At 39.1% G+C, this 17,696-nt stretch overlaps 1 protein-coding gene across 6 annotated transcripts in view; it reads left to right on the forward strand.

Annotated features, from left to right (window-relative positions):
• itga11a (integrin, alpha 11a) overlaps nt 1–17,696 on the forward strand; it is a 67,573-nt gene that overhangs the window by 48,413 nt on the left and 1,464 nt on the right. For 5 of the 6 annotated variants that reach the window (XM_027281060.1, XM_027281062.1, XM_027281063.1 and 2 more), the window contains 16 exons: nt 2,376–2,579; nt 4,940–5,070; nt 5,154–5,320; nt 7,017–7,156; nt 8,204–8,314; nt 8,448–8,533; nt 8,645–8,855; nt 8,939–9,037; nt 13,075–13,151; nt 13,381–13,464; nt 13,721–13,811; nt 13,911–14,024; nt 15,191–15,274; nt 15,351–15,461; nt 15,634–15,729; nt 16,359–16,472. In XM_027281060.1, coding sequence (XP_027136861.1) covers nt 2,376–2,579; nt 4,940–5,070; nt 5,154–5,320; nt 7,017–7,156; nt 8,204–8,314; nt 8,448–8,533; nt 8,645–8,855; nt 8,939–9,037; nt 13,075–13,151; nt 13,381–13,464; nt 13,721–13,811; nt 13,911–14,024; nt 15,191–15,274; nt 15,351–15,461; nt 15,634–15,729; nt 16,359–16,472 — 1,920 coding nt within the window. Of the gene's footprint in view, nt 1–2,375; nt 2,580–4,939; nt 5,071–5,153; nt 5,321–7,016; nt 7,157–8,203; nt 8,315–8,447; nt 8,534–8,644; nt 8,856–8,938; nt 9,038–13,074; nt 13,152–13,380; nt 13,465–13,720; nt 13,812–13,910; nt 14,025–15,190; nt 15,275–15,350; nt 15,462–15,633; nt 15,730–15,880; nt 15,960–16,358; nt 16,473–17,696 lie in introns of those variants that run through there. The other variant, XR_003462703.1, reaches the window with a different exon arrangement.

A 17,696-nucleotide genomic window follows, 5' to 3' on the forward strand; every position in this document is an offset into this window, starting at 1 on the left:
CCTGGGCCACTGCAGACTGGTTGTGACCTTTCATGGCCTTCTCACAAACCATATGTTTCAAATTTAAACAGCACTGAATATATTTTCCCCCCATTTCTCCATCAATCTCCCACTTTGTCACACATGCACACATCAGGTAGCCGTGAAGTGAAAGCTACCTTCCTAAATCAACTCCCTTCCCATTTATTCAACTGAAAAAACAAGTGATCTCATGTTTCGTCTGCCGACCCTAAATTATATTATGAACTAGGATGCCAAGTGGAGCAATGATATGCATGACTACCGATTGACTAAAGTATTTGGGTCCATTTTGCCAGAAAGCTCTCTTTGAAAAATTTTCCAGCCGGGCAGTGGCTTTCAAAGATGTGGATATTTTCCATCTGACTTTACACTGGCTAAGAATAGAACTTCAAATAAATATACTAAAGCTATATGGCCTTCTTCTTTTTATGACTCAGAGGTAAAATTCCTCACTTTTCTGTTGCCAGATGTTGAAGATATTTGAGTTCAAAAAGGAAGAATTAAAGGATTAGGTGGAAAACACGGAAGTTGATCCAAACTTTATCTCCTGTCTGATTAGACGGAAGATAAAAATTATTAATTGTTACTTTTTCCTAAAATATATATTACACCATGATCAGCTGACTAAAGGTCAGTTTTAGGATAACTGAAACAACGAACTCTGCTGGACGAACAGTCTCTTCTTCTTGTTATGAGACGTCTAAATAAATGGATGACCATTTGAAGACCATCAGCCTTTGAATGGAAAACTGAACTCTGCCAGAAGGCATCCGTCTGTCTATGAGAGGACATATGCTTCTGTTTCTCTTGCACAACTTGTATTTGTTGTATGTATTCATACTGTATTCAAAGGTTGTCGATGCATGTGCATGTCACGTTTTGTTTGAATCACCAGGCTGTTTGCATGCTGAGTCATTATTTATCTACTGTTTTCTAGTTTTCTGTAACACCTTAACGGATAATTCTGTATTTTTGACATTAGATGCTGTGAGTTACTTGTTGATTGTCATATGAATGCACTGACATTAGCTCAGGCATGATTTAGTAGAGGTAAATTTAAGCTCTGGAACATGGGGGTCTTAACAGAAACTGGTGCTGCAAATTTCTGAGGGGGTTGTTTGGACAGATTAAAGCTATTGTTTTCTTGCAACATGGTTTAATTTCAAAAGAAATAATATTAATTAAATAATACATAAAATGTTATAATACATATATCCATCAATCCTTATCTATGAAGCTATCATCGGCCTGAGTATATCCAGTCGACTTAGGATAGGGTATCCTTAGACAAGTTGCCAGTTTATCACAGGGAACATAGAGACCACACAACCAGTCACATTCACCAACCTACAGGCATTAGGGCACCAGTGAAAACCATATAATCTGTTTGTGGGTGGAGCAGGAGTACTCGGTTGAGAAACCCACATAGACACAGGGATTAACAAAACACAGGAACCTCTGTCCTTGAGCGGTGACACCCCTTAATAAATAGATATATATATATATATATTATTAATATATATATATATATAATATATATATAATATATATAAGAGATATATATATATATATATATATATATATATATATAAGCATAACAATGTAGAGATAGCAGACACAAATACATTACTGGAAACAGCTCTAGAACAGTAAGAGTAAAAAAAACAAAGAAATACATATCTCAGCAAAATCTGAACTTTATTTGGGAGGCCAAAACAAAGGTTATTAAAAAGGTTATTTCCCAAACGTAGCAGTCCAAGATACACACTGGAGCAAGTGATAAGATAAACAGAATGAGAAGTTGTCTAGACGATCTAAAAAAATAAAACTTACAAGTATTTTATGATGTTAAAAGAGCAGTTTTTAAGATGTGTTTCTAGTTGGACATTCACGTGAGTGCAATGCCACAATTAACTAACTTAATTAACTTAATTAGTTCTTATGATTGAGTCCAGTTACATGGACATAGTGATGCCTAGCAGGAGAATCAAACTTTGGAAATACATGAAAGGTTTTTGTCATGTTTTGTTGTGGCTTTAAAATGTTTTGTTTGTTGCATTTTTTTACATTTATTTATTTGTTTAGATGAGCAGCCAGCGCTCCCGCTGTGGGACTCCCCAACATTAACACCAAAGTAGTCACAAATTATTCTTCAAAGAAAAAAACAGAAATTCTGAAGAAATTTCTGCCTTCAGACATCTATGAAGTGGAAACCACATGGCGAAAACAATTCATTACATTCTGATAGCAACAAGACAAGGATGCCTTGTGTTGCACATGAGCATCCTTTGAGATATGTCCAAAAAGATGATTTAAGAAGTCATAAAGTCATAAAGTTTCCCTTCATCCCTCAGAATCGTTTCATCCTTGAAGGGGCGTTGGAGATCCATAATGGTGGCCAGAACGCTCGCTTTGGATCAGCGCTGGCTCCTGTCCCTGATCTGAACGGCGATGGCTTCAATGACTTGGTGGTGGGAGCCCCATTGGAAGATGATCACAAAGGAGCCATTTATGTTTTCTTCAGCCAGCACAACAGAATAATACGCAAATACAAACAGGTAGGATGTGTGACAAAAGTACATTTAGAAGACAATGTCAGTGTATTTGTATGTTTTCCAATTGACTTATCACCTTCAGTGTGGTAGATTGTTAATGATGATGATGATGTTAATTTCAGTATACTGAAAAAATCAACTTGCAGGGACTTGAAATTACTTCAAACTGTTCAATATCTACACAAGTGAGGCCTTTACGTCTTCTGTTTCTGCCTGATTCATTTTTTGATAACCGTGTCATGCATAAATCTTCCGCTCAGCCCAAACAGGCTCACAAGACAACGTTATTTACAGACCAGAAACCAGAGGAGAAACATAAATATAAATAGCAACATAAATAAAAGAAAAGCCCCAGAAACCAGAATCGCAACATAAATTACAAATAAACCACCATGACATTTTTTCCAAGCTTTAGAAACAAAAGTAGATGACTTATAAGGATTAAAATTAAACAGCCATTCCATTCTGTCATCGTCAGAGCACCAAAACTGTATTCAGTTATCTTCTTAACTTATTGTCATCAGGACAATACAGAAGAAAATGTGATTCATTCTCAACCGTTCTCGACTCCACCATTTTTCTTCACGTCTGGCCAATTGTGTTAATGCTGCATAAGAAATTATTACTGTACATACTGTATATTACATATGCATAAATCTCAGCTTGCTCAAAAACAGCATGAAGTTCTGTAGCTCATGAAGTGTTGTGGGATAAGAAAAACTTTTCAAGTGATCCTGTGGTCTGAGATATTAAGCAAACGATTCCACGGTTCCTGTTTTATTTTTTATTGATCCAGGAATCCAACCCATATTATCATGAACAGCCAAAGTAGAAGCAAACTTATGAACACCTAAAAGACAGCTGTTCTGTCAAGAGTCTGCTATATGACATTCTTTGAAACCTCATATCCCTAAAGCATAATTCAATATAAGTGAGACACATGCATCATAAAATTGCGAGTAAGTAAAATACCCAAGATCTTTACATATTTAAGACCTGTTGACAACAGACATAATATTCTCACACCTGAACCCAGACAGACTTTTAATTCTGACCTCATAGGTGATAAATTCATCAAGAATAAACCCCAGATGTTTATATTCAGGTGTACATTCCAGTGTTCAAGTCCCCAAAGTCAAATCTTTTCCTACTGCTTGGAAAATTGACAGCCTCCATCTGTAACACCAAGACTTTAAAAAATGTGACATATTGTGTAAATCATCCTCAGATTCAGCCAGTACAGCCACTTAATCAAGGCTGAGGTGAGCAACAGGCAATGTGTCAGTGAGGGCAAACAAAGGACGGGTACGCGAAGTCCTCACAATGAGTAACGTCTTTCAAAGCTAGACAGTTAGCTTGATGGACTTGATGTCCTTCAAAAACTACAAGGTGTGACTTTTCTTGTTGAAATAAAAACAAAAAACACCAATGAATTTTGTAAAACTGAAACAAAATACAAAATATAGACACACATTAAAATGTCAGCTCACGATTTTGGAGCAAATCAAAACTGTGCAGCACCACATGGCGAGCAGGCTAGCTGGCACCTCACAGGCATGTTAATTATCAATTAAATTAAACAATAATCAGTTTAGAGAAAAACAAATATAGCAAACAAGACGCATTTATAATGAAAATACTGAAACCAAAACACTTACAGACAAAATGTGTTCAAGGCAGCAACGTGGCCGTCGCCTGCTCTGCCACTACTGTGGTCACATTGCCAACGGGTGGCAGTGCAGTGCAGAAAAATCCATGCAATCAATTCTAAATACATTCAAAAGAGAGGGCAGCAGAACAGACAATGTAACAAAGGACTCAGGGTAAAGGGGCTGGCAAATATACTGAGTGACTAATGAGGGGCAGGTGGCTGGTCGGGATCAGGTGATTGGAGATGATGGGAACACACAGGACAGATGGACAATAACAGGAGAGGTTAGATATGAGGAACTGACAGAAAAGTCTGAGGCAGACTATGTGACAGATAGTACCTATAAACAAACACAAGCAGGTAGTTGTGGTGAAGACAATGGTACGCTTGTGTGTAAAAAATAGTATTTGCAGCAAAAGGATTTAAACAAATCAAAAACCAAAGGCCACACAAAGTTAGGTTATGTCGTATGTAGCACCTCGAAACTCTTTTTGCCTCTTTGCTAAGCTTAAGCAAACTAATTTAATTATACAGCATGTATTTACTACCATGGCTTAAACTTTGGACTGTGTTTCACAAAAAGTTAACTGCGCGGTTTAATTGCACATATTGCACAAATAATGACTTTAACCAGAACATTGTTAAACTGTGGTAGTTGTTATTATGATCCTCATTTACTCAGATTTTTTTTCTTCCTCTGTCTGTTCCTCAGAGGGTAGCAGCAGTAGATTTGGCTCCTGGCCTGCAGTATTTTGGCCGCAGTATCCATGGCACGATGGATATGAATAATGATGGTTCGGTGGATCTGGCAGTTGGATCTCTTGGTGCTGTTGTTCTCCTTTGGTTAGTATTTCACCCAGTAAAGGATATTGTTGTTGAAAATATAACAGACAGGCTTCATCTAAAACACCTTTATGCCTTCACAGGTCACAGAGCGTTGTCCGGATATATACCACTGTCAGGTTTGAGCCCAGTAAGATCAACATCTTTGTGAAGGACTGTCAGAGAGGTGGCAAAGACGTGACCTGTATGTCAGCCATTGTATGTTTCAACATCACTGCCAGGACAGCCATTACTCCCACACAGGAAATTGGTAAGCCAGTAAAAACAATCCACTGCTGTGGAAGCATCTTTGTAAAGTTTCCTAGTTCCTCCCGTGGTCTTTGTCTGATGTTTGGCATCTTCCTAAGGTTATAAATAACCCCATTTCATTAATAGAAAAGCAGAACCTTTTACTTATATCAAAGCTATAGGTAAAAGAAGAAAAGTAACATTTGTCTTCCTTAAATATGGAACACTCAATCTTAGTTTCTGAGACAAAAAGGTGCGTACACTGCCAGCTAGATTGTCAAACATCTGGATATTCTCATAACTTTATCAGATCATTTTTACCGATGTGCTCGAGCAGAGAAATTTATATTTTGGATCTGTAGTCGCAGTGTAGTTCAGCTGTTTTTTGGACTGTGGTGCATACCAGGTTTAGTTCTCTGAATGTATATTCTTCATGTCCTCGCTCCAGAAGATATTTCACCAAGCAGCTCCCTGTAAAAACTGTGATACATGCTTCCATTCAGAGTGGCACCAAAGCAAAACATTTCTCTACTAGCAGTAAGAGATTCTGATCTCACTGCCAAAACTAATGCTGCTGCCTGCAAAACTGTTATATCTGAAACCTGAACTGGTGGTATCAGATGTTCCTTTTATTGTGTTAATGCTGGTTGGGAATCATCTAAGTTTATCTCTGTTTTATTCTGCTTAAAAAGAGAGATGACTAGATAACTAGATAATAGATAACTGAATCCTGCAGATTAATGTCGTGCCACCAATAGTAGCCCACCTGCATATAACCGCAGGGTTTCTCTGCTCATAACTTGTTTTAAGAGACGCGATAGTGGCGTCCAATTTTACTGTGCAACAGGGTGGAGGAAGCAAAGGTGCAGGCTAGCGTGTTCTGAGTTAACCTCTTGACCCTCCGACATCTTTATCAAATCTATCAGACATGCCCAAACAGAGCGGAGAAAGAAGAGGAAGTTATCTTGTCCTCCGTGGTTGCATACAGTGGAACACACTTATTTAATTTTCCTCTTATTGTCGTGTCTGGCTAGTAATGCGTGGCAGATGTGCTGGTGTTTTTGAGTTCGCTCTGGTCTGTTGCATGAAATGGAACTTTTTTCTCTGTACCAGTCAAGTTGTTTAGGTAAATGCCTATTTATGGTATTTGAGTGTTCTCTTTAAACAAAAAAAGACTGCAGCCAAATAGCTCTTAAAACTGGAAAGTTTACTATAGAACTACAGTCGGTCTCATCAAAACAGGAAAATGTTTTATAATAGTTGATACTAATAATTATGATGTGGTGAAAAGCTCCCAATTTAGTATCTATTATCTGCCCATAACATTTTGCATAAGGCATTAAGACATTTCTCCCGCTCTCTAATTCTCTAGTTGACCCCAAACGCTGTGCATGCATAAGTTCAGCCTTAGTACATTTTTCCTCGTGGCATGAAAACACGAGGCAATAAATGGAAAGCCTCTTAAACAATGTGGCTTGGAAATGTCTTGGTACTGAAACCAGAGGGTTTGGATTCCTGTATATGTTGGTCACACATTCATCATATGTTCAGAGTCAAGCTGATATTCCATTGCACTACAGTGATGTCATTTATCCTAGCCTTTTTGCCGCCATTTGTCAATTAGTCTGCACTAACCCTAAGTGAGAGCAGAAGCCGATCGATCTTAGAGGCATTTTAAATTCCACATTGAAGTGTAATTTCGTAACTCTTCCCGCTAGGAATCAAATATAACGTCTCCATTGCGGAGAGACGTTTCAATCCTCGGGCCATGCTGGACAACTTGACCATGCTGCAGCCACAAAACCTGACCCTCTTTCCTGGAGAAGAGACCTGCGAGCACATCTACTTCCACGTCATGGTGAGGCCCGATTTTATTTGTTCCTTTAATTTTATTTTTTTGTTTACATTTAAATCAATTATTCAGCTCTAGACTAATGTATCCCAGTTCTTCACTCTATCATTGAATAGATGCTATACAGTTTATTGCTAGTGGAAAGTGTTATGAAAATTAATTATACTGGGGTTCAGATGTTTTAATTCATATAGTGTGTGTGTGTATGTGTTTGGCCTGTGTTTTACTGAGGCTGGCAGGGAGAGATAATTATAAATCAATAGTACAAAGAAGAGGGACAGGTTAGGGGAGTATCATTTGGACAAGGAACATAATGTTCATTACTGAGCAGAAAACCTAAAAAGAATGTTATGATGTCAGCCCATTAAAAAATGTATAAGAACTAACTGTTAGAGCTCCTCAGGGAGCCTTTTCTCTGTAACCCCTTTTTGTGTGTTGCACTGTTAAACACTCCTTCTTGTACAAGAATAATAAATCCAACTTGAACTTTGATACTTTCGGGGTGGCGTTTAGCTCAGTCGGTAGAGCAGCCGCCCCATATGCGAAGGCTCGCTGTGTGGCCCTTTCCCGCATGTCATTCCCCATCTCTCTTCCCTCGTTTCCTGTCAATCTTCAGCTGTCCTATCAATAAAGGCAAAAGGGCAAAAAAATAATATAAAAAAAAACAAAAAACTTTGATACTTTGAATCCAGTCTTTCTTATTGAAGGGTTTTTCTTTAAAAATTCCCATAACAGAAAGAGTTCTGCGGAAGGTTAAAATGGTTTTCTGCTTTGACAAGAATTCAATACAGAATTTTCATAGTTCTTTCAATAAAGTGAGTCCAATTTTGACATTAACATAACACACAATTTCAGCAAAAATACATTTCACTCAGCTACCGCGGCCTTGAGGTTTCATTATTGATATTGGTCTCCCATATATTTTGATCTTTTCTACATTTTGTACATTTGTGTAAACCTCCTGAAAGCAAAAAATATTTGGTTGCCATAGATAAAGTGCCACGATAGAGTAAACCCACAGACTAATCTTTAATTTTTAATGTTTTATATTAGGAGACCACAGATTATGCAAGGCCCATAGTGTTTTCTGTACAAGTGGGGCTTCAAGATCCAGACCAAGGACCAGTTCTAGATGACAGCTGGCCTACTGTTGTGAGGACTGAGGTGAGAGACAAACTTATCCCATCTTTGCTTTCAGGTTATTAAAGTGAGCTTCCTGACTCTATCAAAATATATGGAAAGTTAAAGAAAGGAGTACTTGTTTGTTTTACTTACAAAAGCTTGTCTCTTTGGCTAGCTGCCCTTCTGGAACGGCTGTGACGAGGATGACCGCTGCATACCCGACCTTGCATTGCAGAGTATGACCGACCTGATGACTCGAAAGTAGGTACACACATTCGTCACAACACACAGACATGCTCTACTTACATACTTAAGTTTAAAATACAACTGATCCTTTGATTACTTACGATTTCACTTATCTCTCCCTCTCAGTCAGTTTTGTGCGCAGCCCGTACAGTCTCGTGGTGCTTTCTGCCGCCATCTAAGTGAAGGAGGGACAGAGGGATCTCTGCGGGTTATAGAGGGAAACAGGAGGAGGATGGTGGTGGATGTCCGATTGGAGAACAAAGGAGAGAACGCCTACAGTGCACGCCTAAATATCACTTACACACCCAACCTACACTTCTCAAGCCTCATAGTGAAGGTACCCCAAACTCGAGCTTTAGGTGATTTGTGTATAAGCTACCAATGCTCTAAAAATCTAAACTGTTATTGTTTTTGATTCAGGACAACTCCGACATCAAAATAGAGTGTTACATTGAGGACAAACTGAGGAATGAGAAGATCTGCAATGTCAGTGCTCCCTTCATGAGGGCTAAAACTCAGGTGAGATATCAATTATTTGTCATTAGATAATCTACTGACAAAACATTTAGACCTCAATGCTGTTGTATAATGTGAAAACAGTAAAATCAAAATGATGGATTGGCAAATTTGCAGGTTTTTCACCGATTTGACAGCATCTGACATTTTGTTAGCGGGTGCAAAAGGCCATATGTTTTAAGTGAGAATCATCATTTCTATAATAATCTGACTGAATAGAAAGCAGATGTAGAAGTTGATCTTTCTAACCATAAACTCATTCATATCAGAGTTTTCATACTGATTCCAAAATATGATAGAAATCAGTTTAGATGCTTGCACTTCTGACTGAAATAAAAAATCTGGATACATGTCCGCAGCCCTGTCAGAGTGATCTCACAGCTCTGCATTGTGGCGCTACTCCGAGGCTGAAAGAACATTGACACGGGCCATATTAGACCACAGGGGCACAAAACACATGCCGCAGGCTTTAGATGACCGTGACAGACCACAATGGTTAATGTAAGACCCACAAGCTGACCAGAGGAGCCCAGTTTAGTTCTGGTTTGTGAGATCCTTTCTTTCTATAGTCTGACATCAAAGTCTACAATGTCGACACTGAAACATGTATTCAACTTTATAACTATAGCAACTGCGGGTAGGAAGCAACTGTAATAAAAATATGACTTAATCCGACATTTTCTTATTATTACATCAGTTTAAAATCTCCCAGTGGTTTACCAAAGCAAAACAAGACTTCAGAGATAAGACTCTTATATATAATTTTTATCCTTTAAAGTTAAAGGATGGATGGCTTCCACAAAGCACAGGATGTTTCCCACACATGTCATATTAGCTTAACCTGAAGACCTTAAAATTCATCACTTACAGTTTAAGCAGGAAGTGCAAAAAAGACTGTGTTCATCAAACAGACAGAAAATATATTTTCTTTAGCTACATGACTCAAGAAGGATGCACTTTTTGCTAATCGCTATATGCACTTACTATAATACATTTGGAAAACAAACCTAGAGCCCCCTTTAACTGTACATCAGCTGTATCCAACAAACTCAACCCAAAGGTACCTCACATAAAGACTTAAAAACCAATACACAGAGCGAGAGAGAATTATAATATAGAATATAATTTTAAATGTAATTGAAATAATAAGGAAGAGTAAGTGCATGCCAGGTGATCAGCCATTCTCAGCATCAATGGTTTCATGTGATTCTGAACGCTTTCAGATGTCGGAGGCTTCCATATTGTGTGAAAAGTTTTTGCAGAGCCCCGGGCAGAGTATCTTATTTACTCCAGTGTGAAACAGTTCAGTGCTTCCTTGATCCAATCTCCAAAATTTAGGGAGTAAAACGTGTTTTCATTCCAGGATAATGAGGCGCCTGTGGACCTTTAGCAGCGTCCCAGAGAGAGTAAATGAGATATTTCAAATACTGGCATAGCACTGGTATTTATATCGTAGTATGACTAGTTGGTTTGACATTAGGAATGTGTTTGCAGTTTTTCTTACTATAGATTATTAATGTTAATTTTAATAAAAGTCATGGTTATTTGTGGAGTATATGCCACAGCCTTCCTCAGTGAATGAAACTTGCTCAGGCGCCATCCCATGACCTAACTTTTGTCACACGATATTTGACCATAAACTATAAATGATCACAGGTTATAATGTGAACGAGGTTCACATGATGGTGCCTTTGTGTTCATATTCATGTTTATGTGCTCTCAAGTTCAAGAATGAACCTCCACATTTTTCATGTGTTAAACGTTCAGTCAACCCTATATACTATGGAGTCTGTGGAGAGAATTTCTGGGACACAAGCCATAACATATGCTGAAAAAGTCCTGAAAGTGACTTTGCATGTTTGGAAAACATTTTCTCATTTTCTCAACATCAGTCGAGCAATGTCTTCTTCCTCTATACACTCTGAACATTCAAATTACCATCCTGCTGTCATTACGTTATTATCTCAAGAACAGCAGCGGGGTCAATTGGACAGAGGAACCTTCTTTCTCAGCCTTTTTTTCTCCGCTTTAGCCTGGTGCACCAGGTGAGACAGAGTGAGAAATGCTGAGAGTTTCTTTTCTCTCATCTGTTCCTAATTCTCACATCTAATTCTGCTGTTTCCGAGCTTTTCCACAGGCTTGTAATGTCAACAATATTTATGAGACTCTGCTCTTTCCAGTGTATTTTACAGCAGGGCTTCAAGTTTTATTTTTAGGAGGGTGATGTTTGAATTAACTCCGATAGGGATGACAGTGATGCTACATCACGCAGTGAAATTTAAAGCCATTAAAACAGTGAGCGCATTATACATAAGTCATCTTTTCCATTGATGTCTTAACAATAATCTTTCTTTGCTTTCTTCACTGATACAAAGTCTGCTGACGGTTACTGAAGGAATGAAGTAATGAAGGTGATTGAAGGAGTTCATGAAATGTCCTAACCACGTCATTATCACAAACAATACTCATCTCCTGGGTAACAAAAATATCACTGCATTTCTGCGTTAACGCTCCCCAACAACTGAACCAGGAGGACTCTGGTTGCCCCTTTAAAACTTACTGAGTGATTCATATCCAGTCATTCATGCTGAACAGCATCCAGAGCCACAACGCTGATCTGCTCTGGTCGAGAGCCTTTTCAAAATGTGGCACAGAGTTAAACAAGGCTGATTGTACGCGGGTGCTACTGCCAAGCCTGCCCAAACCGCTGTTTAGCTGAAAGAGAGTAGGAACATCGAGGCAAGCTTTTTAAAATAGCCAGTTATCGCTCTTGTTTTGACTTTTCTGGTTACTTTGGACCTGTGTAAAACTAGCACGTACTGCAAACTTTACTACTGCAGCAGCAAAGGGAGGTCTAAATCATCTCTTGTGTACACATTTGTGGTGACAAATGTGTTTTTGCTTCTTGCGGGTGTACACAATGACACAGTACACCAGTTGCCACAATTAATTGCGTGATGTTGACAGCGAATGTGGCCGACTACATCAACTCCAGGGAGGAAGCTCTGCTGTGTCTGAATTTCCATGTTCAGCTATGCTGGCGCACAAACATCCTCTAGCCACGGACAATCATGCCTTCCAAACCCATACCGCTCACATGCATGTTTGTGCCTGTGCATTCTTGTGTGTGTTTAACGTTCCCCTAAATGACGATCGCGCAGCTTCATTCCATTATTCTGAGCAAAAAGATGAGCCTTTTCTTTTCTAGGACATTCATAACAAAGGAGGACAGGGGTCATTTTATATAAATGGGATGCGATTATCTGAAATCATTTTTGTATGTTTGTGCTATAACTGTGGGCTGTCAAGAAAGAGTCAGTCTATGAGGAGGAGTGAAACTACAGTAAATCTTGTTATGCATTCCTCTCCCGTCACACAGCATCAGTCAGGATTTCATTACAGCATTGGAGGACTGTAAACAATGCTCCACTCTGCTGCCAATCAATCCTCCTCCTCTCTCCTCTCCTTTCCTCTCCTCCTCTCTCCTCTCCTCTCCTCTCCTCTCCTCTCCTCCTCTCTCCTCTCCTCCTCTCTCCTCTCCTCTCCTCTGTTTTAGTTTAGAATTCCTCACGATTTTCCATTTTCTTAGACATCCATCGTTTCTGTCTGTCTTCTTTCGTCTCTTTTCTGTCTCTGTGCATATATTTTGCCCTGAATCTGACTTTAAGTGGTAGTTGGTAGTGTGTGTGTGTGTGTGTGTGTGTGTGTGTGTGTGAGTTGGTAGTGTGTGTGTGTGTGTGTGTGTGTGTGTGTGTGTGTAGTCACAGTTGATTTGTATTTAGAGCATTGTCCTCAGCTAAAGGGAAATTCCCTGGCTCTCTTTAAACAGTACAGTACCAACTGTGCAGCTGGTGGCCTGGGGTCAAAGCTCGGGACTTACAGCAGGTTATTGCAGGCTTTACTGCTTAATCCTCAATGTAGGGCCTTTACTGCTGGACTGCTGGGGAGGGTATATACAGCAACATAAATAATTACTGCATATAGGATGATAAACTGGTCAAACAATTCTTCTAAACTTTATTTTTCTCCTCTGTGTGTAGGTATCATTTCGTCTGGAGTTTGAGTTCAGTCGTAACGTCTTCCTACACCACGTCAGGGTTATCCTGGAGGCTGGCAGGTGTGAACATTATGCATGATCTATAAATACATGTCCTCTTTGTCTGTCCATAACTGTCCTGTGTCCTAACCGATGCTAACCAAGACATCCAAAAAATAACAATCAAGCATTACTTTCACTAACTCAAGATGAGATAAATTGCTGCAATTGCACTTGAGCTACAAGGTCAAATATTTTAACTGGTGTGTCCGTCTGTAAACTAAATATTTTTGTCTCGTTCTCTCAACAGCGATGGCGAGGAAATTACCACAATGGATAATTTCAATGATATCTATTATTCACTGAAATACGAGGCAGACCTTCTCTTCACTAGGTTGGTCATTTTCTCAGCGTCGTGCCAAACAATGCATGTTGAGGTGATTTGCAGTGAACTTGGAAGTGCAAGTAACTGGAACAAAGTAATTTAGTAGAAAATATATCAGTGTGGGAAAATAAGTTTCTGATACTCAAGCTGGAATGGGGAGTAACTATGTTATCATGTGTTTAACTTCACAAAATATGCTTTAAAGGTCAGATAAATGCCCAAATGAATGCCCTTCACATACTACTTGTACTGTTTATTTCAAAAGGGATTCAAATCCGACTCGGTATGATATCAAATCAGAGCTGGCGCTGGAGGAGCCTGGAGTTATAGGTCCCCCTTTTAACTTCACTTTCCAGGTGAGAGCCAAGAGCATAATCACCATTACTTTAATTTACTGTACATTGAAACACTGCTTGAAAAATAATAATCACATTGAACTCCTTGTTGTCTCTCAGATCCAGAACCTTGGATACTTTCCGGTGAGGGCTCTGCAGCTGAACATTGAAATCCCAGAAATGACAAAAAATGGGAACCAGCTCCTGCAGATATCAGATTTTTATATTGACCAGGTGAGAAGTTAGTCTCTGTGATTTAAAGTCAGCAAGTTTAACTTTCTACAGAATAAAAGCACATTCTTCTGTTTTAAAAATGAACAGTTGAATTGGATAAAACACATGTTGCATAATGCTCACATAATGCTTATTTTAATACACATGGGGCCTTTGCTATTTCAGCACAGTAACTTATGGGGGCTAATGTGCTAAACTTACGATCTAATGGACATTAGAGTTACCTTTAATTAACTGAGCCAACTGCCCAGTCTCAAGAATCGACTGTCAAGCTTAATTGACCATTAGCTCAGCCCTGTCCCCCTTAGTCACTGTTGTTTAGGTGAGCTTACTGTTGCCTAATCAAGTTGGAGTAACCATTATCCAGCCCTGTCTCCTCTCTTGTTGCCTGTCAAGCTTTCTTTTCCTTACGCAGCACATAATGCAGTTTATAATGATAACGAATCATTTTCTAAACAATGCAGGGTCAACTATGGTTTCAGGCAAAGGTAGACAGGCTTCCTATTCTTAGTGGGTTGAGCTAACGTGAGCTTAGAAAATTGGAAAACAATATCTCCAGCTAGACTAGCTGGCTATATAATTAAGACAATGTTAGCTCCATGGGTCGGTTATCTGGTCATCTCCAGATGATTTATTTTGTTTTCATGTGACCCATTTTAAACTCTGAAATACACACTTAATGGTTAAATACACGGTATCATGCAAAAAGGCTAAAAGTGCATGTCTTAGGCAAAGGTTTATGATTCATAGAAGACATGAAAATGTATGTAGTGTAGTGTAGTGCTAGTATGAGTATGAGTATGAGTATGAGTACGATATGATATGATAATGTAAGATTCCAGCCTGACGTTGTTTGGCTGCTTAGCTCACCTGGAAACACAAGACAGAAGTTAAATTTATAGATTACTGTTGGTATTTTTTCAAACAGTACGTTTGTACAGTATGTTGGTTGGGATAGGTGGAGTTTAAACAAAACTGCTATAGTGTTACCTTCCACTAGTGGGAAAATAGTTGACAGTGTTTGTGCTGTGCAGACATACAGACATGAGATTGGTATCTTCTTTACCTCCCAATATGTAAAACTATTCCATTAGCTAAACCCTTTCTCTGCAGACATTAGGCTGTAATATACTAACAGGTACTTCTATTCTAATGTCACACCTCAGAGGGACGGTACACACTGTTTACCACCTCAGCATGTGGCACAGAGCAGATCGTCACCCGAGGACCTTTCCCGCTTCTCCCGCTTGGTAAAGTACAAACCGACCAAATTCCTAAACAAGGTTTGTTTTTTGTTTATTTATGACGGCTGCTTTCCTCACACAGAACCAATCCAACACTCTCACGCTGCCAATCCAATGCACTGTCAACGTGGCCTCCTACAGAGAAATCGCAGTTCGAATCACAGGAGCACTTCGATTAGATACCTTACACGCAGTGAGTATAAAACTCCAAACATGCATGCATAAAATTGGGAGAGCTTCATAATAACATCATCATCCGTCTTAGTGTTATTCTGTTTTAACTCTGTAGCGATGACAGCTTTGTAGTCCTTCAGCTGTGTGACTTGTTTGTGAAAACTGGCAGCATGTTTTCATTTCCTCTCCAGCTGAAGTTTAAAATCTTGGAACTGGTAACCAGTGCATCGGTGGAGCTCCCCTCCTCCAGCCCCATGTTTTTACACGAAGAGAGGCCTGTCAGACATGTGAGTCAACAACATCTAATGCTGTAAACTGCCTCTGCCTTATCCTCTCCATGTGATTTCAGAGATCAGAACTTATTTGAATGGACTGAAAGTATTCAAATAGGATAATTTCGATTTCTGTAACACTAAACAAAAACATATTTTGCTGCAGTGACCCCTGCATGATATTAGTGGGGCTGAATCAAAGCAGGCACTGCATGGCTGAACTCTTGCAGAATCAGACAGTAAAGGTTGGTATTGGATCACACGTGCTGTGTGGTGCTTAGGGACCGAAAGGACCCAGCGGCACAATATGTAAAGGTCTGGACTCATACACTAATCTTTGCTGCCATCTCTTGGCCAGTACCAACATCTTTATATGAGCAAATACCTAATGATTACTTTTAGCTGACATAAGCTGTAAATGTTGGATTTTGTGGTATTAATGAGTCTTAACGCATTAAGGAAGAATGGAATTAAGGAATGTCACAACTGCTTCGTGTGTAGCAGTTGTAGTCTTTCGAGACTTCTTTTGAGATATTATATACATTATATTTTCATGTTAGGTGAACAAATAAAGTCATAACACACAGTAGATTATGTGTATCTCAAAAAGAAATTAGATTTTCTAATCTAATGTCTTTTCTCAGATAATATTGGAGATCAGGAAGGAGGGAGATTACAGAATCCCTACCTGGATTATCATCGGTAGCACGCTGGGAGGACTCTTATTGTTAGCCCTGCTCAGTCTCGCTCTGTGGAAGGTAAGTCGTCACATCAAAGGAAAATTAGATGAAGTGTATGTCTTGAAGACTGCATTGAGACTGCTAAAGATAAGGGTGCCTCTGCACTGCCGTTTTTATCTGCAGTGCATGATGGCATATTGTTCTATTCTATTTAACCTGCAGTCACAGGAGTTTTGCAGTGCAGTGTTCTGCTGCCACCTTCTGGTACAGAATAAAATAACATCTGCAAACACAGATAGAGAGGTGTTATTAACTGACAGACTATCACAGGATTTCAGTGTGAAAACAGTGTTTATATAGCCAAGGACAGCCTCATATCTTTAAAAAGAAGATTTAAGTTGCACCATTGTCCCATGGTTACCCCTATACAGAGAAAAAAACACAGAAAACAGAGCCACCAAACCATGTGAGTTCCTTAGATGTGCATTTTCTCTACTCCAAATAATGGCACAGCTATACTGTGTATTAATTTAAAGTAAAAGGTCAAAACGTCAATAAAGGCAGCCTCACATGCATCGTCAACACAGGAGCCATTGACTAAAACACAGAATCTAACCCCAGGCGACCAGATAACATAAATCTCCTGCTTTTCTCTGAGGCGAAGCTTTGGCGAATCAAATGTTCACAAGACATTGGCGGCATAGAAACACATAGAAATTACATTTCAGAAATCAGGTCCTCTTCTCTTTTAAAGGCAAAGCAGCGGAGGTTTAAGTGTGTAGCTGCATAAACACAAAGGTGTTGTTGTTGTTGTCTGTAAATAATATTATGAAGATTATACCTGCTCTATATGACTGGCATGAGACAACTTCTGTTATGATTTGGCGCTATGTACATAAACTTTTTGCTCATCTGGGTTAAATTTGCTTCTTAGGACTGCGTTAGGGTGTAGTGTGTTTGAGTGACATCTCCCTCATTGTCCCGTTAGCTTTTTGCACCTGTTGCACAATTTACACTGTTATCATCTTTATTAACCTAACTCAACACAGTTCAAGCAGAGGACTATCACTCAGATTAAGTGAAAACACCCATGTAGCTGTTCAGTAAAGTGAATGACAGAGCAGTTGAGGAAATAAATCAGTCGTATGTACAGGCAAATCTAGATTTTTTTCTAGTTTGGGATGCTAAATGTGTCTTCACTGTGTTTGGGTTTTGTAGCTGTAAATGCTCTGACAACATATGTGAGAAAGAAATCTCAACTCAAGGCCCACTTACATGTGAAAGATTGGTCAAATATACACC

This window comes from Larimichthys crocea, chromosome VIII (genome assembly GCF_000972845.2).
Source record: "Larimichthys crocea isolate SSNF chromosome VIII, L_crocea_2.0, whole genome shotgun sequence".
Lineage (NCBI taxonomy): Eukaryota > Metazoa > Chordata > Actinopteri > Sciaenidae > Larimichthys > Larimichthys crocea.